The following is a 21,887-nucleotide window of genomic DNA, read 5'->3' as shown; positions in this document are numbered from 1 at the left end:
TAGTCAAATCGCTGCCGAAATTTAAGCAACTGAAGCCGGGTTCAAAGTATTCCGAAGTCGGGAATGATTTCACTCGAAGAGCAAAATAAACAGTCGATCGCAGACACACAAATACTTGGACTACCTGCCACAGCATAGATATAGAGATACTTTTGCATCTACAATCGACGTGAAAAAGGTAAACAAAAGTCAAGGCACGGTGCGGATGAGTGTATATTTGAGATAGATGCCTCGGTGTGAGTGCTGAGTGGTTGGTAACAGCGAGCGATCGAGGCATTTCAGCCAGTAACGAGTTGAATGTGGCTCAAAACGCGTCGCTAACCGCTGGCTAACAACGTTTAATGCTAAAGAAAAAAAAGTGAAATCATATAATATCGGTGTAAAAATACAGAAATAAATCTGAAAATTAAATCCCCGGATATCCCCTTTAGAAAAAGTGTGAAAATGTGGAGAAACTAACAGGAATACTATGAAGCATGCTGTGAAACTTGGCCAAGATAAACTCGTTTGCACCAATACACATGTGTTTATACATACGTATAAGGGCAACGCAAAATACTCAGGCTCCAGAAGCCAGCAATTAAAAAAGAAGTTAGTCAGTTAGCGTCTGGGCCGCGTTACTGGTGTATGAATCATACTTTGGATACCTTTAAAAATAACAAAACAAACGCCTTCCAAGCAGGAAAGAGTTGTAACAGTGATTCGATCAAACTTAACGGAGAGAGCTCGCTAAAAACCCAAATAGCCATAACAAATAAATTAATCACACGTTATAAAATACCTCAAATGTCGGTGAGGAAGTTAAGTGCCCTATCGCTCTCCATTGGTGGAGCTCCGCTGATCCCAAGTTTTTCCTTGGTAGCTGCTGCAAATGGAGAGAGTAAGGATTGTCATGGCTCGATCTGCCATCCGGTCAATGAATTTTGCTATGTTGCAACGGAGAGCTGCCATCCGTGCACCGCGGTCTGTAATAACGAAACCCACAACTACGACGGGTTTCTGTGCGCCAAGGAATGTTCAGGCAAGTAGATTCCGAAGATTCCCCAAAGATTAACTCACGATGCATAGGGTAATTTGGCAGGTTTTATGCGGGTTCAGGTTTTTCCAGCCGGATTCAATTGTATTTCAATTACTCGCTTAAGCGAGTGATTAACTCATCGCCCATGAGGTGATAAAACAAGCAATGAGGCAATTTTAACGATTTATATTATGTACATATGTAAATTGATTTGTTTATAATAGTATTTTAGTATAAATATTTTAAAAGTGATCTCTCTTACGGAACTCGCCTTGTAAAAGTTATAACGGGAAGATAAAGTCAGTTCATATTTGCAGTGGCAATTTTTATCTGACTACGGAGTTAAGGGTAGATATATTGTCTTGCTATAATAGTTAGTGATGGAAGAAAACGTTCCTGTTTCCTGTGAATTATTCATCTAAAACGATACTATTAATACTATTAAAATGTGTCCCTTGTGATGGTTAATAATTTCGATATCAACCCACAGCATACAAGACATTCGAGCCGTTGAAAGCGGAGATGCTGGACATCCAAAATACCCAGCAGCTGATCCTCCTGCTGCTAACTATCCTTCTCGTCCTGATTGCGCTTCGCTGCGCGTTCCAGTTCCTTCGGTGGCTGATAAGCAACCGGTGCTTCCAGAAGCTGTTGCGCCGTCTCCAATCGAAGGCCTACCCGCATCCGGCAACTGCAAATGGAAAGGATCTCAATGCTACCACCATACAGAACCTGAATGCCATTAACCATCCTGGCAGCGACCTTGAGCGAGCGCAATCACAGATCTACAGTGTGGCAGGTAAGTGTAAGGATCTACCTGTCCGGGTTTTCACATTAAAATGTACACGCTAAAACTGCATTGATTTATTACAGGTGCCGCCGAGGGGTCCGTTGTGACTATGACAACGCCGGTGAGCACTCGCTATCCGGCGGAAAACAGCACCACGCCCACAACGGTTATGACGGAGATCGGATATGGATACGACAATCAGGCCATGGTCGTAACGCCAGTTTCTGAGAAACCCTCACCAGCGACAGTTGCCGTCGCCTTCTAAGGCCATACAAGTACTTAAAAACTCTTATTTCTAAATCAGTCCAGCGAAAGCAAAATGTGCACCACATTGAAACTAGTGATATTCTCCTAAGTTGTTAAGCAAAAAGTCTTTTTTGACATGTTATACATAAACATATTTGTAGGTTGTAGGCGTAATTTACAAACAGGATTAAATGTGTTGATTTATACATGGAACATGTTTAATAAACCCATGCGGCCTTAAATACTTATATTCGATCTGTATGAAATTGTTAATTAAGGAATTATACATATTATTTTAACTAATGGAATGTTCAAGAATACCTTATTTTACTATATTCCTTTAAAAAACAATAATACAACATCACATGAACGAAGATTAATGTTTATAGCTGTTAAGAAACATATTCATTATGATAAAGTTATTATCATGCTACATTTCGTATGTGGAAAAGTTTTGTAACATTGTAACCACACTCCCATCCGGTTTAAATGGTATCGAATGCAAGACCTAAAAAATATTTGAATTTTGAAATAAAACAAGGAATTACGCTTAAAGGTATTGTCATTTATTGTAAAATGTATTCCACGTTGGCAAACACAATCCTAAGGCTAAGTTAAGTTGGCTTTTTGAGTATAACTCTTGTTCTCGTCCTTAATGCTAATCGTTTGTATATGACACGCCAGATATGTATGTGTGCTTGTTTCCATACTATAATTATTGTTTTCTTGTATAAAATGCTTCACTTCTCACAACGAATCTCATAAATCAGCCTTAAACGTAAGCTTATACTTAAATAAATAACATAGGACTAACTCCGATCGAATTGGACACACTTATATAGATCCCTTTATTGCAGAGCTTCCGGCTACACCCTACACCCAATACTGATTCCGCCTAAGTAGTGGATTTGTGGGCGGGGCCGAGGGCGGTGAGCTGACCGATCCGGAAATACTTTGCGGCACAGAGGCATAGCCCGCAAAGTCATTCGCCATATCGCAGGACGAACTCCAGGCATCGTGCTCCAGGTGGTAGGGATTATACCTCTGAGGCAGCATCATTTGCTGCGGATCGCACTGATCGTCCGTCTCCTCCTCGTCGGGATCGTAATCGGGATACTCATGCTTATACGACTCCACGGGTATTATCTTGCAATGGGGAATATTGCTGAAGCCCGGCAACGGTGTTGAATTTCCGGTTGCCGGCACTGAGTCCGCCTCGGAACTTGCGTAATGGTGGCCATGATGATGGTGCAGGTGGTGCTGCGGACTCACAGAAGTCAAGTCTGGTGGACACGGCAGCGCCGGCGGCTGATCCTTGGATATGTCTGCCTTGTGCTTCCTCAGTTTCCTGATTTTCAATATCAACAGCACGATAAGCAGGCAGATCAGCAGGATAAATATGGCACATCCTATCGCTAAGTAGTTTATGGATAATCCTGCACTGCCCAAATGAACCGTTTCGGTTTCCTCCACGCGACTTCTATACTCAATCGAGACGGTGGCCTGAGCCGGCTGAACTGTTTTAATGAGCAGTTGATAATCGAAACTATCATTATCAGCTTCTGTTTCCTCGACAGAATTATGGGGCACAAAGTAGACCACGCCACTCCGAAGCTCTTTATAGGAGAATAAGTTTGTGGATCTATCGCTCAGGCCATCGGTTGTCAGTCCAGTGCTTCGAATTATCTTTCTGATTTGCCCAGTGGATGGCATCCTGGTGATCACAAACTTGGGGTTGAATTGGTTGAGCGTCAACGACAGAGGATTATCGTTGTCCAAAGAGGTCATTAGCTTTATTTTACCTCCAGAGGATTCAGCATCCTTCATTACTATGTCATTGATTTGTATCACAGGCTCCACCTCCATCACCACATCCACACGAGCAACGTAGTTGGTGCCCGGAACAGAGGCACTGATCTGGAAGGAGTCATTCGACCTGTCCAGGGTCGTTTGCATATAGCTTATCTGCGACGTTTGCAACTTCTGCTGCGTGAAGCCCAAAGTTACTTGATGATTGTAAACCAGAATACCATACATCGGCGAGTTTGTGACATTGTAATACAACCTCTCCATGTGCACATTTGTGGACACTCCGATGTGATCCAATCTCATAATAGTAGAAGTAGCTCCTTGCTGAACCTTTACTGGCGCTTGGATTGCTGACGGTTTCAGATTTATAGAATCTATTTTAATGGTAAATATTTCGTATGCAGGATTGGATTGCCCGTCGGATACAGTGAAGCAAAATGTCGTGGACTGTGGCATTCCGAAGTGCACGTAAATAATTCGATCGTTGTTGATGTCCGCTTGGGTAAACTGATTGGAGAAGGACAATAGATCCTCAGGGTGCCCATCGTTTGTGATCTTTTTAAGTACCCCCAATGTGGGACCACTCATCACATCGTATATAATTTCTTCGGGAGGTGTATCCGCATCCTCGGTTAGTAAATCATTTCTGGTTATAGTGCGATTCTCGCCCTCGACGACTGTCATTTGTGGCAGGTGGGTAACCAAATGGAAGGGTTGATCGTTAATGGGGTTGATGGAAACGGGAATTGTCAGATTGCACAGAAAAATGTTCCTGAAAATAAGAACATATCTTATTTCAATAACTGTTTACTTAGTTCAATTCATTGAAGACTCACCCTTGTGTCAGGTAAACCGACATGAGTATGGTATCCTCCAAAGTGTCCGAATGATCGTGTATGTAGTAGACCTTCTTGGTAAAGAAATCGCTTGGGTGGTATCTTTGCATGTGCTTGAAATCATGACCCAGACCAATAGTGCCGTGTGTGGGTTTTTGGATGGCTTCTATGAACAACTCCGGATTATTTATGCCAGCTTTGGTTTTCAGATACTCCAGAATCTTTGAGAAATCCAGCCTAATCGGCACCGAACCACCTTCGTCTACGTTGAGCTTATTAACTGGTAGAAATCTGAGTAAGCCTCCGGAGGAAACCGATATCTCAATGTTGAACTTCTGATTCAATAGACGATCGCTTCTTTCAGCAACCACATCGAAGTAAAATGAATCATTTGTTCTGAACTCCATGATTACAGCTGTGTGTTCGTAGAATATATAGCCATTATCCACATCGTTTTGGGTAAATTCACTGACTTCCTTGGTGAAACCGTTGTCTATATACTCATTCACTATGCGACCCAGACTTGGAGGAACTGTAATGTTGTATCTGATCTCTCGCTCCTCGTCGGAACATTTGAAGTGCAAGTAGTCTCGCAGAATTTGCTTCTTGGTTAGGGGAAAGACATGCAGATTTTCATTGTGGTCGGCCAGAATTTCTATTGGCTTAATTTCAATATTCAGCATCTGAGTGGTGGTGTTAAATAGCCCATCTGTTACCACGAAGGATAGCTCGTTTCTCCTGGAGTTGGAGTCGTGCATGAAATATATTTCTTCGCGGTTTATTTCAGCCTGGGTAAATTGTTCGATTTTTTGGTGAGGTGCGGAATTTCTGGCCAAGTAACCGCCGTATATGTGATGCACCACAAAAGTGAGATTCTCCGGGGGAGTGTCGTAGTCTTGAGCCACTGAAAAATCATCAAACCAAAATTGAACACTTTAATTTGAGTTGGGTTAAATAATATTTGTCAGCTTACACAGGTCAGTATTCTTGATGACATAGCGTCCGCCGTTCCACACCTGCAGACCCGTATTGGTGACCATCATGGGCTCCTCATCGTTCACTTGGACCACGGCGAACTCCAGCTCGAAAGGAACACTTTCCTTGTTCCTGGCCATGGCCACCAAAGTAAGGCTATCGGTGGCGTTTTCGCTGCCATTGTGCACATACTGTATGCTACCCTGCTCGAGTTGTTTTTGAGTGAACCTCTTCACCTTTGAACTCCCAGCCAAAACGTGACCGGAACTCGGAGTAATGGTCACCATGTACTCCAGAATCTTTCCCCGATAGTATTCGGAATAAGGCTGTATATCCGTGGGGTTCAGCTGGACAGTCTTTCCCTCTACAACTGAAATAATATTTGAGTGCATATACAGCTTTTCTGGTATGATCACAATCTTTATCATCAGTTGCCGTAGCCACGTAATGCCATTGGTAACATCGAACACAAAGTAATCTGTGGATTGGTTAACTCCTGCTTGAATATAAAACATCTTTTCAGTGTTCACAGAGGACTGATCGAACACCTTGCAGTTGTATTCATCATCGAAAGACATGGACTGCATTTCCAGATAACCATGCATGGGAGAAGATGTTACTAGAAAAGTAATGTCTCCGGGCGAAATATTAGGATGAACCACCTACAGAAGGAAAGTTGGTTAGTGAGATTATAGGTTTTCTGAAATAACCATATCTACCTCTAAAACATCTCTGGAGATTAGTACACTTGTGGATTCCTCCACGTAAAGCGTGTGGTTCTGCTTCACCTGCAGGGGTTCCCAATACGCAGATGGATAAATCCGGAACATGACCTCTCCCTCAGCAGTAATGTTCTTGATATGTACCCGATATCTGTGGGTTTAAAATAAATGTAATACAACTTGTTTAATAAAATCGGTCCCGTTCTTACCTAACTTTATCCATCGAGGCGATCTCCGTATTCCAGTAGACCAATCTCTCCCGTTCAATATCCAAGTGGGTAAAATTACTCAGGGACGTATAATTTGTTGCCTTATAGATGGTAGTACCGTTCTCTCCCTCATTTGCCCTGCTCAAGTACATGAGTATGCCATACGAAGGGGGCTTGATCACTTCGTAGTAGATTTCATCCAATTTCATATCCAAGTTTGTTTCCAAAATAAAGTCTTTGTTCTTGAGGACGACAAATTTACCCTCCTGAACTATGGATGCATTGGTTGCCATCATGGAGACGAAGGGATCTGAGGCACGGATCTCCAGCAAACCATTAACCTCATGCTCACGATCGGTGACTATAAATGCCGCCGTTCCAGAGTCAGCACCCGTATGCTGGAACATAATCCTCCTGTTTGCTATGTCGTCCTGAGTGAAGCTATCGATGTAGTGGCCACTCTTGTAAAAAGCTCCATTGTTGCTATACACGTGGATATAGTGGATATCTGTGTGATTGGTGTTGACGTCAGCATCCAGATACTGAAGTACTGATGGATTGAGGGTCCTTATGCCGTTCCTGACCACATGGAACACGCGCTCGATGGCCGTGCGATAAGGCTCATTGTCGTTCACTAGTTTTATGTGCACTTCCATGTTGGAGACAAACTGAAGATCAGTTTCGTTTTCCGAGAGTATGAGCAACTCAAATGTGTCCCTCGTGGATTCGGTGTCGTCGTGGCAGTAGTATATATCATTTCGAAACAGTTGTTCCAGGGTAAACATTTCCACTGGGGTGGTGAGCCCCGTCTGTTCATTGTATTTGCATATAACACCGTGTTCCGGGCTCGATGAAACCTGAAACTGCAGACTTTCGTAGATGTTAAAGCGTATCCCAAAATGATTCTTGGTGATGAGAGCCCTTTCTCCCTCCTGCACCTGCAGAGCCTCGTGGTTTTGATAGCCCAGCTTGCTGATTAGCTCATCGGGGGGTCTGTAGCTAATCTCCAGAGCTCCCGTCACATCATCGCATTCTGCAACGGACACCACAAACTCCAGGTGATCACTGAAGCTGGAGTAGCTGGTGTGATGTGTTTGATATCGGATTCTGCGCTTCTCTATGTCCTGTTGGGTGAAGGAGTCCAGCTTCTTGGCCGCCTTCCGCGAGCCCTCCACATAGATGCCCCCGTATCGAGTGGGCTTCGTTATCTTGTAGATCACGCTGCGCGAAAAGCTCCCGATGGGCGTGGTCTCGTAGGAGAGTATATCGCTGGTCAGCAGAATCTCCCGGCTGCCATTGATCGCTATCTGCGAGGGTCTGGTGCTCGTTATGCGCAGGCGCGTGAATGTGATGCGGAAGTCGAACGTTTGCGTGGTCACAAAGCCGAACGAGGCAATAAACTGTGAAAGTGAAATCAATGCAAATTTATTGGCTACTCTGGACAGCAAAAGTGTTGGACTGAGTTAACAAAACTAAAACCATCAAGGGGCAGTATTTTACTTACTGCTGGACTTAACAGAAAAAGCAAACGAACTGGTATTTAACAACCAAAAAGTTGACAAAAAATATTCTCTGTACAAATGAAATGGCATATGAGGCTGGTCCTATTTTCAGAAGCAAGTACTGGTTAATAGAAAACTTTTGTAAAATTGGACACTTCCAAAAAATACCCTGCTTAAACTAAGAAACATGCAACATAGTGTTGGCTCACTGCCCATTTACGGCCCAACTCGTGTTTGATTTCTTATCCCCCATACACACCTTGAATTCGTCTTGCCAGGGGAAATCGCTGCTGTGCAAATAGCGAATGTGGCCAAGGAGCAGCTGGCTGTCGCTGAACCAGTCCACGTTCACCCAGGACCCATCAATCTGCCGCAGCCGCTGGAGAGCTCCATGCTGTGGGGCCTTTACAATATCGTAGCGAATGTCGATGTGGTCATCTACAGCGTTGGTGCCAATCGACAGATTAGCGGGAGTGATTGGCAAGGAGCTCTTGTGGATCATTATGAGGCCCGTGTTATTGACTAATCGCAGCTCCAACGGATGCACCGAAACTGGCAGATAAACAGTCTCACTCGTCTCGATGCCGTCGGATACTTGCAGTTGCAGTTCATAGCTAAAGGACTCCGCTGTGGTGGAGTTGTACAGGTACGATACTTTTCCCACATTCACTTCGGCCTGGGAGAAGGCTGAAGTGGTCGCACCTCCGACCATAAAACAACCAAAGGTCTCCTGTGGACTCTGAGTCGGCAATATGGTGTAGATCAGATTCCCAGGCTCGCTGTCCGGATCGTCGATGTTGAATAAGTCCACGTCTAGTACCCTTTCAATTCCCTCGATCACTCGCAGGATTTTATGCGAATGCAGTCTTAATTGCGGTGGATCGTTTATGGGCGTTATATTGGCGTGTAAAAGAAACCTATGTTTGCCCAATATATTCTCCGGTATCTTGTGCACATCTCCAAAGATCTGCATATCCAATGTGGCGTGATCATTGAAGTTCTCTTGTCCACTGTGCACATACTTCAATTTATCTGTGGCCAAATCAACTAAGTTAAATGTGCGGCAGGGCACAAATATGGCCTTTTCAGCTGAGTACTGCAGGAGTTGTCCATATTTCGGCTGATGTACCACGTGGAAAATAATGGATTGCTCGTTCAGACTTGGATAGCGTCGTAGATCGAGTATGATGTCTATGAAATGGGGCGATAGAAAGGCAGTTCCACCTTCTAAAAGCTGCATGGGGGAGACATAGAGGAGCTCCAGCTCTGGACTCGTTTCGGTGAAGATCTGTGGGAGGAATGTAAATTGTAATGAAAGTGGAAAGAAGCTACTTCAATTACCAAATTAAAGAGATTATTATGTACTACGATTCTAGGAGCTCCTAATGGGGCTCCAAGCACCCAAATTAAAATTCAATATCTCTTAAACTAACATAGCTACATGTGTCTTTAAATGTATCTACTAAATACATGTTTCATTAACTTGTAGGTCTTAGGCATATTTTGTAGATACCTTAAAGGGTCCTTGGAAATCGGCCTTGATGCAGTAGGACTGGTCGCAGTAGCAGATGAAGCCGTCCACTCCGTGCTGACTGCAGATTCCGCTCTTCAGGCAGGGATTGAACTCCACGCACGGGTACTTCCACAGGCAGTTGAGGGCCAGACTGCGAGAGATGGCCATCTCGGAGAAGCCCAGTGGAAGATCGTTGACCCGGATGTCGCGCATGCAGCCCTTGAAGCTAATCTCGTTTATCCGCAGTCCCTTGCTGATGAGCCGGCGGCGCATCTCCTCCTGGACGCCGCCAAAGAAGACGCTCTTCTCGAGATTTATGCTCGCCTTGGTCTCATTAGCGTGAGTGCCCCGATAGCCGCTCGTGGCATCGTCGAGGACTAGCTCCGCAATGGCGGCGTTGTAGCGCAACAAGACCCGATGCCATTTGCCATCGGATATGTGCTCATTTGTCATGAACTGCACCAGACTGCCGGCCTTGTTGAAGGTCACCTTCAAGTGCTGATCCTCTATTTCGAGGAGTATGAAATCAAAGCCGCCGTTGAAGAAAATAACGCCTGCACTAGCCATCGTGCGGAATTGCAAGGAAAGGCTGTGAAGAGGAGAATTATTAAATAGGCAAGGAAGCAGATTGGTTTCCCTGGAACCCACGTTTCTCCCATAGCGTGCGATTCCTTCATCATCAGTGAGTACGAATCGTTCCTCATGAAACTAATGCTATCCTGGCTGGACCCATCGAACTCGGTGCTGCAGGTCCAGGATACGCCAGTACTGGTGGTGTGGCTCGTGCGGTCCTTGGCGCGCTTGATGATGTTGATGTTGTTGTAGAAGACCTATTCAATTATTTTCGGTAAGTTCAAAATGAATCATTTTATTGCCTTATACCACAGAACATCTCACCATTGTCATAATGAGAGCAAAGTAATAAATTACAACAAAAACTATGTTTTATAACACAACGCATTTGTAAACCACTTGACTATTGAAATAATCAACTTTGAGATGCCTCAGCAACTTCTTTTCTTCTTTGTATATACTCACATCCGATATGCAGCCCCGAAAACCAATGACACCATCCAAGAACTCGGCCGTAAAGTCCCCCACGCCGCCCAGAAATGTTCCGAAGTGGATATTGAGGGCGGCGAGATCGCCTGGAAGCTGTTTGCGCATTATGTAGCCGTCCACCTGCAAGGTGATGTTATTCTCGAACCGCTGCACCGCCACGTCGTGCCATTCCAAGTCGTTGAGCTTTTGCTTTTTGGGCGATCGCAACTGTAACCGGACCGGAATCGCTGTAATTGCGCTCATATGTAAGGGGATCGATCGATGGCTCACCTGCACCACATCCCGTTCGATTTTATAGCTGAAACTGATCAGACCGCTCTCCAGGCGCAGCAGGCAGTAGTCGGTCCGTCCGGCGGCCAGGAAGAGGAAGGCGTTCTCCTGCCTGGTGCGAAACTTGACGCGGATGTTCGTTGACATCTTGGCCTCCTGCAGCGGCATCGATACGTAGCCATCGCCGAAGAGGGAAACTGTGGGTGGATGGAGCAGACATGGCATGGGCATGGGTAAATTGAAATCGCAAACTTGAACAGACAGTGGCGGAGATAATGTGGCAGGTGTTTGCAGCTTTATAACGTTTCGAGCTAGTTCAAAACGAGTTTTTAACTTTCTAAAATATTTAGTTCATCATTTAAAAACGTTACATACATAAGTCTGAGATATTGACAGAAGTTAGAAAGATGTTCAGGCAATTTGAAAACTTCTTAGGTTTGCATTGCTACAACACTTATCTAAGTTCTTATGAATTCTGGATGTAGTGCTTAAGATAAGAATCTCTTATTTCTTTAAATGATACTCAGCTGACAGATATGGACTAAGTTCAGCTGATGGAAATAGATACACTGACCAGAGCTCATAATGTTGCAAGAGCTGCCGCCAATTTGATTGGCAACCGCGTTCCATTGCAATCCGTACACAAATTTGCCAGATCGGTGGATCGTTTTAGATCAGGCCATCAGCTGTCGGACTGTCAGTCAATGTCTGTCGAGGTCACTCAGTCAGTCAGTCATTTATCAGGCTATCTATTGAGAGCCATCTTTTGTATCTTGATTTGCGTAATTAGTTGTGGGCTTGAGTCGAACGTGTTTTTCTGGGAACATTCGTATCTCAAATAAAAGCAAAGAACTTCGAACGTTGTATGAATAATTTTCCACCTTTGTTTGACTTTCGAGTCAATCCCACCCCGTAAAAATTGCATGATTAATGATTTTCTACATTCTGTCGTACGTTTGTGCAATAAATTATTTTGGAAACTCACATTTGTCAAAACATGGAATTCAACTTTGCGCGGGACGCGATAAATATTTTAAGAATTTCTCTCACCACCCTGCGGAAAGAGGGAAATGTTTGCTGGCCATTTGTTTATGTGTTTGTTTTCGCTGCTGCAAAGACGACATATGTATTGACCTAACCCACATAGAAATCGTAGGATAAACATGAAACAGTTGCATACGAATGGCAGACAAGCAGCAGACTGCCGGATAAACCGGCACAAAGCGAAACGGGCAACAAATGGTCAACTATTGATGCCTTGCTTTGGCCGTACCATTTTGACGCCAATTAGCAGCAATCAGGCGTCAAAAGCGGCGGAAAACATAGGAAAAACACTTTCCCATCTGCGGGCCCGGGCAGTTGACCCACATTAATGCTCGGCTGCCGCTGTAAATGCTACTTTTTCATCTTCAGATGATGCGCGTGCCTGAGCCCGAAACAAAGGCGATCCGAGATGCGGAGGCGTTATCGTTGGCCAAACAATAACACAGAGTATGGACGTGGAATACGTCACCGCACATTTGAATACTCTATAAACAACCCACTGTTGCGATAATAGAATGGGGGCTTGAAAGCTTTCGAGGCTTACATATCTTCCATTAGGAGAGTAGAATAAACAATCAAACCAGCAAAGAAACCTGAAGGTTTATTCGCTTCGTTTTGTGTATCTCGAGTAAAATAGTACTTATTGCAATTGAGACAGAATTAGTGAATGTAATTACTAAAAATACCTTTGTGGAAACACATTTGTCAGCCCTCTGTAAGACAGACAGAGACCAACCTTAAAGATCTAAATGCTTGTCAAAAACTGCCTTTCTTCTTGCCAATATCGTGCGCAATAATCACCCTTTGTGAGGGCAAACACATGCCTTTCAGGAAGTTGGGTGCTTAACAATAAATGCAATTTGCATCAACAAAATGTGGTGCAGTCGGAGTGGAGCAGACCCAGCATCAGCATCAACATCAACATCAGCGCCAGCGTCAGAAGTCATTCCAAATGTCGGGCGGCAACAAATGAGACATCATCAGGAAAAGTCCGTCCAAAAATGGGGAAAACATCAGAGGCGAGCACACGACGCAAGACTTATGGCCACAGATGCCGGGCACCTCTCCACCCACCCACTCGGGAAAACCAGAGGAAAAACCCCGACATCAAATGCAACTCCCCTATCAAATGCTAAATTTATGTTTATCTTTTATGCAGCACGGAGGTGGAGCTGGCTAGGTAGCCAGCGAATATTTATGTTATGGCCAATGTTTATTTTATTTGAGTTATATGTCGCTCGGTGTCCCCATAGCTTTGGAGCTATTCGAGTTTCCATAGGTTTTATGATCGTGTTGCTTGGCTTCTCTTTTTGGTTTTTAATTAATGCTCCTTTGGTGGCCCGCCGAAGTCGCTGTTCATTAAAACTTTATCTGACATTGGCAATTTATAAATTATTTTTTCCTTTTCGTAGCTTTCATTTCACTAATAATGTCACAGTTTATTAGTGGAGCTCGTGATTTGTGGGCTTATTACGTGATCTTGAGTGGATTTTTGTTGGCTGCGTGCAGTTTATATTTATGGAGCTGCGAGTTCTGCTTATGGACGTTAATAGGCAAATTGATGGTCGCAAAAGAGCTATACTTTATTGGCTCACAGTTTTAGGTGATCGGAGTAGTAAAACGGCTCACAAAAGTTGATCGTATTAAGATTTCTCTGAATACAGTGCACATTAAAGATATTCAGTTTGCTAAATCGTTACTAAAAACGTTGTATTCTAGGTATTTTTCACAGATTGAACCCATTTAAGTTTCGTTCTTCGAATTATACATTCCAAAGAATTCCCAAAGGTCTCCTTTAATTTATTCGCTGGCCATAATCATTGCAGCAATTCCTGTGATCTTCCAAGCAGTCATTAAAATAGTTTCCCCTCCCATTAACAATCGCATCCACATTCTGAGAGCCCTCGGATGGCTTAAGAGATCAATCTAAATCAAATAAAAACCGCACTGGAGAACCCCTTTGAGTCGGCATTTCCCTGCCGCTTCCCTCGTTTTATAATCTTCAATGGGCGAACATGTGTCGCTGTTGCTAGCGTCCTCAGCATAATTAGACTCTGGGGCCGCATAAAATTCAATTATACAATTATCTGCGAAGGGTAGACTTCAACTATCGACAATTGAGCTGCGCATCGGCAAGTCATAAAGACACATTTTCTCATGACTCAGGGGGATCTAAAAGGAGAGCACACACTGTCGCCGAAATAAATTGTTTAATTTTATATGCAGGCAACCGCTTTTTACTGCGCCTGCAGTTAACATTGGGCATGTGTTGATATTTATATTGCAAATGCAAATGAATAATCAAGAGGCGACACACAGCTTGGCAGATGGCGCGAATCGGATACAGATACAAATACGGATTCAAAAGTGTAGATACATTTGTATCCACACACGTCTATGTTAAATTTGGCACAACGCTTTGCGCGTGTAAATGATTTACATTTCACGTATAAAAACAAATATATATTTAAATGCACGCATAAAAAAGTATATCTCCAAAGAAACAATTATCTTAACAAAGTTGATAAGCTGATAATTCCCAGATAAAATTAGAGGCTAGTAAATCATAGGAATATAAAACGTATGTATTCATAACCCATTTGAAACAGTATATTTGTGTTATTTCTTTGGAAATGGAAATTTATTTTTGTGTACAAAATCAAAAACGCAGACTAAAAAAGAAGAGGAAAACAATTTGCGCCTGCCGCGGATGATTCACGTTTGGCTTCTAGCCCCCAAGTGACGTCACATGCCAACTAAAAATATCATTAAAAACACATTTGCGCCAAGACCAAAATATATGTATATCGTACATGTGTCTCACTGACTGTGCAGATAGAACGAAAATTAAGAGCACGCCTGACTTTGGATAGCTGTTGCGGTGCACCGCACAGATACTTTAAGTTTTTCAGTTTCAGATACTCTGAGTTTCCCCAGGCCCAGCAACAACAAAAGGCAGCGGAGAAGCAGAAACGACGACGACAACGAGAAAAGTGCGCCCCAAGTCAAATGTCAAGCGTGAAAAATGCGTTAAGTGCACTGCTGCGGCGCATTGTAGTTAAGTAGTTGGATTTTATGGGCCGGCCAGGGTTGCCAGGGTTGCCATGGAGCATTGCGAATGCCAAACTGCGGGGATAGCTATACATAAATATATCTGGGATAGATAGCAACAGGAAGGAAGCCTGGCAGCGACCAGTTGGTCAAATTAGTCAGAGAAATGGATTGACATAAATCTTTCAAAGTTCAACAGGTCACTGTGAAATACTCGTGGGAAAACCTACGGAGCAAATTGTTGTGCTTTAAGTGTAGGACAACTTAAAAGCATAAAGTCTTCGAACTCCAAAGGAGTCTAAATGTTCATTAGCCGGTTAAGCGATGAAAACCAAAATGAATATACACAAAGTTGTATGTAACAGTACCTTTTCTATGAGAGTACATTCAAACATTAAGGAAAATATATTTAAAGTGCTTAACTTGTAATATTTTAAAGCTTGTGGAAACATTTTATAGGAATTCCCCCCAGCTGGCCCACTGTATCTGTGCTTTAGCGCACGCGAGTAACACCAAAATGTATGTGGCACTGCACCATTTGCAACTCTTTATTTTGACTTTTATTTATGTCGGCTTCGATGGCAGCCAAAGTAAATGCAATTTGGCTTCAGCTGCTTCTGCCTCTCTGGACCGCTTTTTTTTTGTTTTTTTTTTTTTACTGGCCAATTCGTGGCTGGCCATATTTGTAATGAGCATAAATCGTGCGTTGATCATTTGCCATGATAAATCTCATGTTTATGCGCGGTATTAAGTTCTGGGGCGCGTATCTCTGGCTACCTGACTGTCGAAACATTTAATTAACTGTACGTTCTGTGTCGCAGCTTCTTGTTAGCTGCTTCTTATTAAAAAGTTGGCTTTTTCGAACTCACCTTTCATGGCTGCGACAGTTTGCAATTGCAATATGGCCAGCCATGCCAGCCACAGCCATCCGAATCCTAATCCACGGAGGCGCGACATTCCGTTGCAGCTGCTTTGAAGTTATAAACGCGAGAAGATGGTGTGTGGCTGCTGGAAAGGATGATCGGATGGGATCGGATCGGATCGGTTTGGAGGATGGGGGACTGGGACTGGGACTCGAAGATCCGGAACCCCAAGTACCAAAGTACCACTCGCGCTCCGTTCGTTTTCGTTTTCGTCTTTGTTTTTCGTCTTTAATAATTTTGCGTGTTAATTGATTTTTCATGGGGCCACGCATCCGTCGTCGTCTTCGTAGTCTGGGGGCCTCATAAAAATAGCATCATCGGGGGCAGCGAGACATCGGAACATCGAGGTTTCCTCTCTAACAGCGGCACAGCATCACGTCCTGGCCCGCTGGCCACATAGACAGATGCTGCATGTCATTTCGTTGACAGAAGTCATACAGGAAGGGGAATCACCTCGACTGCTGCCGACTGACTGACTGACTGACTGTGTGACTGACTGGCTGGCTGGCTGCCGAACTGGATTCCTTTGAAGCGGCTGCTCCTCTTAGCTTCCTCCCTTTGGCAGCCAACTTTCGCCCGATTACGTTTCAATTTCGTTCGAGTTTTATCATAAACACATTGGACACTGACGACTGATGCGCCTACTCGTTTATTGGTTATTTTTCTTGGCAACTGCACTTCACTGTAATTGAAAATAGATTTATGGGCATTACGACTCTGCTTTCCTTTTTATTTAAATTTTCACTGGTATTTATTGGTATATTGCACGTTTTACGCATTTTTAATTGGTCAGTTGGATAAAAGCCATCTACTAGTATTGAATGTTATGTTTTTGTTATTAAATTTAATGAAATATGTTTATCACTACTTCATTGGCACTTCGCAATTATTTTTTTGTACATTTATTTAATAAATTTACATTATATAATTCACCGCCGCTCTAATGATTTTATTCGCTGGCTCACATGTTCGCATGTTTATTTTCATTGATTTTATGCTCAATTTGATTTTATATTCTGTGGTATTATATACAGCTTCCACTTGAGTCATTCATTTGCTATTTTAATTGCCATAGATTTTAGGCCAAACAAATCTCAAATAAATTCAAGTACCCGGGACCCCGATGCTCTGGGGCTACATATGAAGATACGTATGTATACCATTGATTAGCGTATCTGCAGATACTTTATGGAGACTTAATTGAGTTGCTGCCGCAGCAGGCTGAGACACGAGTATGCTCCTCCACTTCGGTGGAAATTGTTGCACAGTTGAGTAAAATTTATTGTATTTTTTCGGTGGTGATGGAGCGGGGGATCACCCATAAAAAGTGGCCTTAAGTGGCCGGGCAGCTTAAGCTCTTTCCCAGTCATACGAGCGATTTGGTTTTATATGAAGTGGAATTTCTAGTTCAACATTTTGCAACAGCAGTCAAAGTTCATGGGCCTTCTTTCGGTAACCGAGAAGCGTTCATAGGCCAAAAATAGGACTCTTTCAAGCAACACAATTTGAAACGCTATGCCGCTGCAGACGACACCGAAACCAAAAAAAAACAAGAGAGAACGCTATAGTCGAGTTCCCCGACTATCTGATACCCGTTACTCAGCTATTCGAAGTGCGAAGGAGTCTTCAGCACTGACAGTTTTTGGCGGTTTGTGGCGCTAGAGTGGGCGTGGCAAAAAGTTTTTTGGCAAATCGTTAGAAATTTATAGACTAATACAAAAATGAAAAAAATATCAAAAACATTTTTCAAAAGTGTGGCGTGGCAGTTTGCGCGGTTTGTGGGCGTTAGAGTGGGTGGGCACAGAATCGAAATGCCTGGTCTTGTTCGTAGTTGCTTCTAATTCTCTTGTTAATTTTATAGCACCGCCAAGCGCGCCGAAACAAGCCCGTCGAGCAGTCAAAAAACAATTGAAACGCTTCCCTGCAACAACGAAAAAAAAAAAATAAAGTGACAATCGCCAGGGTGCCTTTTATGACAGACGCGTGTTCCCTCTTTCCCCCCAAACTTTTTCTCCCCATTAACATAAAAATTAATAAATGTATCTACCGGATTGTCGTCTGCCAGCTGCCGCTACATGCACTTTGGGAAAGTTCTTTCATACTAGTTTATATTTTTTATGGTAATTAAAAATTGGTGGCACACAAACTTTTGTGAAAACAAAAGGCCAACAAAATACCGCTCTACAGAATCGAAAATTGATTTGATAAGCCATGAAAACGGCGTTTTCATTTGGAAAATTGGTAGGCGTCGCTACCCACGCCGATTTATACGCTTTCCTAACTCAAGAAAGGCCTCCAAGGCGTGCGGAGTTTTCCAACTCCATAACTCCATCTCAGTTGCAGTCGATGACTTAGTCACACTCTTTTCGGGCACTCTGATTTATGATCGCCGAGTACTGCGATTGATGAATGGAGTTGTGCTCTGGTGCGACTTCAGCACCATATGTCACAAATATGAATTTTATAGGTGCATATATCCACGGGCGGAGTCTCAAGGGTACAGTTTGAGTTTTGGGTAAGTTTTAGCAAGTTAAAAAATATGATTTATTTTAAATAATAACTTTATACTTTGTTCATATTGCATTAAATTCAATTTTTTTAATTAATTGTTTAATAATAATTCATCTTATTTTGATAAGAACTCTTGGTTGTAATTTTTAAGATTTTTAATATATATGTATTAAGTTGTTTATTAATTAGGCGAACGTTTCTGTTTTTCACGTTGGTTTTTCGGCAATTATTTTCATTTTCCTCATTTTGATTCATTCATTTTCTCGACTTTCTGTCCGCGATTTCAGCACCTCATTTTTCACACTCTGCTTGCCTTAAAATTAAATGATTTATATTTAATTTTTCCTAGCTGCTTGTGCACACATCTCTCGTTTACTTCCGTTGAGATCACTGACTTTGTTTGACTTGGCCCTTTGGCAATTTTCACAGAATCCTCAGAATAAGCGGTATTCACGGTCAATTTGCAAAGTTCTGTATCTTTTCGTATTTTAAGATTTATCTACCACACGCACAACAACAAACGTTTTCATTCACAATTAGTTTTTAGCCGGAATTCTTGACAGAAGAGTGCCGACCGTAAGCATGGGGAGGAAAGCCAGAAACTTAAAAATAAATTAAATTTCTATTTCTTACACATCCACTGGCCCACTCGCGTTTGGAAAAACTCTAAAGGGGCGCGCGGTCAGAGTTTTCCGCGTTTTCCGATTGCCGCCACCCGCGCCAAGAACCAACCGAATTTCCCACTTTCCGATAAGCAAACGAACCGAACACGCCAACGATTTCTCACAGACTGAGCCGAGAGGAAAGAAAATTCCGCACGCAGCAGTGCGCTCGCTCGAAGCGCCCAATGTGCCCAATGAGACCGGGCCAGACCCCATGGTTCCCGTTCCCTGAAAGGCCTCCGATGCCTCGATACCTCCGCCGATGTCGATTTGGTGCCACCACTCCATGGCGCACCCGCGAGTGACTTTTGTGCGCTCTGCGAACGCGCGAACGCAAACGCGAACGCGAACGCGGCCCAATATGTATCTCTATCTAGATAGCAGTGATGAGCTGCCCGCTCGCAGGCAAGGGATGCGAAAGGGATACGTGTGGGAATCGGAATCAACTGGCTGGTCGGGATAAATATTTAACAATAAGGACTTTATATAATACTCGCTTTAAGTTTAAGTATTACATTAATGAAGAGCTGTTCTTATGTTGTGACTTAGGGGAAATATAAAAAGAATGAGCAGGGTTTTTACAAAAGTATATGGTTTAATTAGCAGACAATAAATGTGATTAAATGTGTTGTCCTCATGCTACGACATTAATCTTATTAGTATTGCACTAGTCTCAGTGTGAGAAGAGATTGGAATAAAAGAGGTATCAACTTAATTGTAATAGTGAATGAAATCTTGTAAAGGACTCACACATGAAAAAATGCCTTTCTCTATATGGTACTTTGTGTCATATATTCTTGGTACTGCAAGTGAATCATAGCTGGCAATGTGAACACTCTTCAGAACTTTTGGCATCATTAATTCTATACTATAATATATGATTCTTCGAAAAACCATTCACCCCTTTACCAAATTTGAAAGACGCTTTGCTCATCACTGATACACCGCTGATGACACTCTGTTGTTCAGCTGCTCATTTTCATTGCTGGGTGCTTTCCGCGTTTCCCCCTTTTCCTTTTATTTTCATTTTCCTGTGGAGCACGCGAAAATACGCGGATTGAGCAATTGCGAGCGCCAAGAGGCTGAGGACTTGAAATTTTTCAATTTGTTTAGCGGTGCTTGGACGCTGCTCTCTGATGATCTTCATCTTCATTGTGGATAGCAGGGGTCTCATACATGGAAAAAAATATACAGAAACATGATTTTAATTATTAAAGAAAGTTTAACGAAATGTTACCACCCCTCCATGTGTACCATAATATAGAAATATTAAAGGTATAATATGAATTGTTGTAAGACCAGAACACCAGTTTTCAGATTCCTTTTCGATTTTGGACAGACTTTTTTTTCTGTGCACCCACACATGTGGCTTCAATTTGGCTGGGCCATCGCCTTTGCCTTCGACTCTGCCACATGTTGTTTGCCTTTCTCTGGATGTCTCTGGATGCCGAGTGATAAAAATCTCAACCATTTTTCATCAGCCTATTAAGTTACATAAGTCACACGGTCCCTGCTTGCTGTTATGCCCACCGTCTGTCCTGTTGTGTAAATATCCTTTTGGCGTGCCAATGAACCCTTTGACACTAGGAACTAACAAGCGGCAACCCGCACCCAGCGATCATTCGACCTCCCTGACGACCCTCAAATTTTCCTACTGACAGCAAAAGCCACATAAATTAGGCGCTGCGAATGAAGAATTCGCCGTGGTCAGCTCATTAATAAATGAAGTGCATAAAATCACACAAAACCACCTAGGGAAACTCCTAAGCCAGCTATGGCACCGAAAAAAAAGAATTGCTTTTACGAAACCATATTGATTTTATATCAGTTTAAGACTAAATTGAAACCTTTTGTTGGAAACATAAAAATACTATAACTAAACAAAAATCCATACTAATCTAGAATTCAAAAAGGGAAAGAATGAAAGTATTATGAATTTAATGTATGAGTAGTAGAAGTGACTTCTCCTGCGGTTTCTAGTTTGGTTTCGCGCTGATCCCAACATAATTTACACCGTCTGATTTGGAACATATCGATTTTTTCCAGTGTGCCTTCGACTACACGCCCTCTTTTAAGGCCGAGCAAAGCAACTGCAGCGCAAAAGGAAACCCTTAGGGGCTGTTCCTGATAACGGCGACGGCAACGACTCCATATCACGCACAATTCGTGTTCGGGAAAAGTGTTGCGGAGGAGTGCCTGCAAGAGCGTCTACGTGGATCTAGGTTAGGCCACACAGCTGTGGCATATGTAAAAATAAACACATAAAACTGCACTTTTACTAATTGCTCCAGGGAAGCAAAGAGCACCACCGTCGAAAACGGAACGAGAACTGCTGAAAATGCCTTGGGTGCAATCCCAAAAAAACATTCAAAACAAAATCGACGATAAAGCCCCAGTGAGATAGATACGCAGTCAAATGTTTTTCGAAAGTATTATGTTTGTGGCAGGAAAACTTCAATGTTCACGTGCTGTTTGCTTCAGAGTTGTCAAGTGGTACAGCCATATTTCAGGCTATTTGCATAGACTATCATAATCATATGCTAACATTTGTGTTCTTTATACTACTACATAGATAGAGAGTTCTACCCCCAAAAAGGGGCGTTTATTCCGATATTTGGTGATGGGATCATATACGTAGTACGTATTACGTACAGAAATTAGGATATATTAATGAAAAATTCCTTAAGACTTAAAACCTTTTTAAAGAAATCTGATAAATTGACTGATATTTTTGAATCCACTTG

At 42.8% G+C, this 21,887-nt stretch overlaps 2 protein-coding genes across 3 annotated transcripts; one reads left to right on the top strand and one right to left on the bottom strand.

Annotated features, from left to right (window-relative positions):
• Positions 1-303: 303 nt before the first annotated feature.
• On the top strand, positions 304-2,609 carry LOC122613169 (protein grindelwald). Its single transcript, XM_043787213.1, has 3 exons — positions 304-1,021; positions 1,509-1,817; positions 1,892-2,609. The coding sequence occupies exons 1-3, from the start codon at positions 628-630 to the stop codon at positions 2,071-2,073; spliced, it is 885 nt and encodes a 294-aa protein (XP_043643148.1). The 5' UTR covers positions 304-627; the 3' UTR covers positions 2,074-2,609.
• A 155-nt stretch (positions 2,610-2,764) lies between these two features.
• Positions 2,765-20,170, bottom strand: LOC122613168 (chondroitin sulfate proteoglycan 4). Of its 2 annotated transcripts, none has more exons than XM_043787212.1 (12): positions 20,053-20,170; positions 15,917-16,652; positions 10,953-11,149; positions 10,659-10,889; positions 10,269-10,450; positions 9,621-10,209; positions 8,367-9,395; positions 6,606-8,005; positions 6,394-6,547; positions 5,673-6,336; positions 4,700-5,603; positions 2,765-4,635 (listed from the first exon to the last, which is right to left on the bottom strand). In XM_043787212.1, the coding sequence occupies exons 2-12, from the start codon at positions 16,002-16,004 to the stop codon at positions 2,928-2,930; spliced, it is 7,146 nt and encodes a 2,381-aa protein (XP_043643147.1). In that variant the 5' UTR covers positions 16,005-16,652; positions 20,053-20,170; the 3' UTR covers positions 2,765-2,927. The 2 variants fall into 2 exon arrangements, with proteins under 2 accessions (XP_043643147.1, XP_043643146.1); XM_043787211.1 differs by lacking the exon at positions 20,053-20,170 and adding an exon at positions 19,115-19,250.
• Positions 20,171-21,887: the final 1,717 nt, after the last annotated feature.

Source organism: Drosophila teissieri, chromosome 2R (genome assembly GCF_016746235.2).
Source record: "Drosophila teissieri strain GT53w chromosome 2R, Prin_Dtei_1.1, whole genome shotgun sequence".
NCBI classification, from domain to species: Eukaryota; Metazoa; Arthropoda; class Insecta; order Diptera; family Drosophilidae; genus Drosophila; species Drosophila teissieri.
This window is presented reverse-complemented; position numbering and strand designations above follow the sequence as displayed.

Coding starts and splice junctions, on each gene's coding strand:
- LOC122613168 (XM_043787212.1), bottom strand. CDS start 16,004: ATGTCGCGCCTCCGTGGATTAGGATTCGGATGGCTGTGGCTGGCATGG. Junction 10,890..10,952: donor TCGAACGGGATGTGGTGCAG/GTGAGCCATCGA, acceptor GTCCGGTTACAG/TTGCGATCGCCCAAAAAGCA. Junction 8,006..8,366: donor CCTGGCAAGACGAATTCAAG/GTGTGTATGGGG, acceptor TCACTTTCACAG/TTTATTGCCTCGTTCGGCTT.
- LOC122613169 (XM_043787213.1), top strand. CDS start 628: ATGAATCATACTTTGGATACCTTTAAAAATAACAAAACAAACGCCTTC. Junction 1,022..1,508: donor GTGCGCCAAGGAATGTTCAG/GCAAGTAGATTC, acceptor ATCAACCCACAG/CATACAAGACATTCGAGCCG. Junction 1,818..1,891: donor ACAGATCTACAGTGTGGCAG/GTAAGTGTAAGG, acceptor GATTTATTACAG/GTGCCGCCGAGGGGTCCGTT.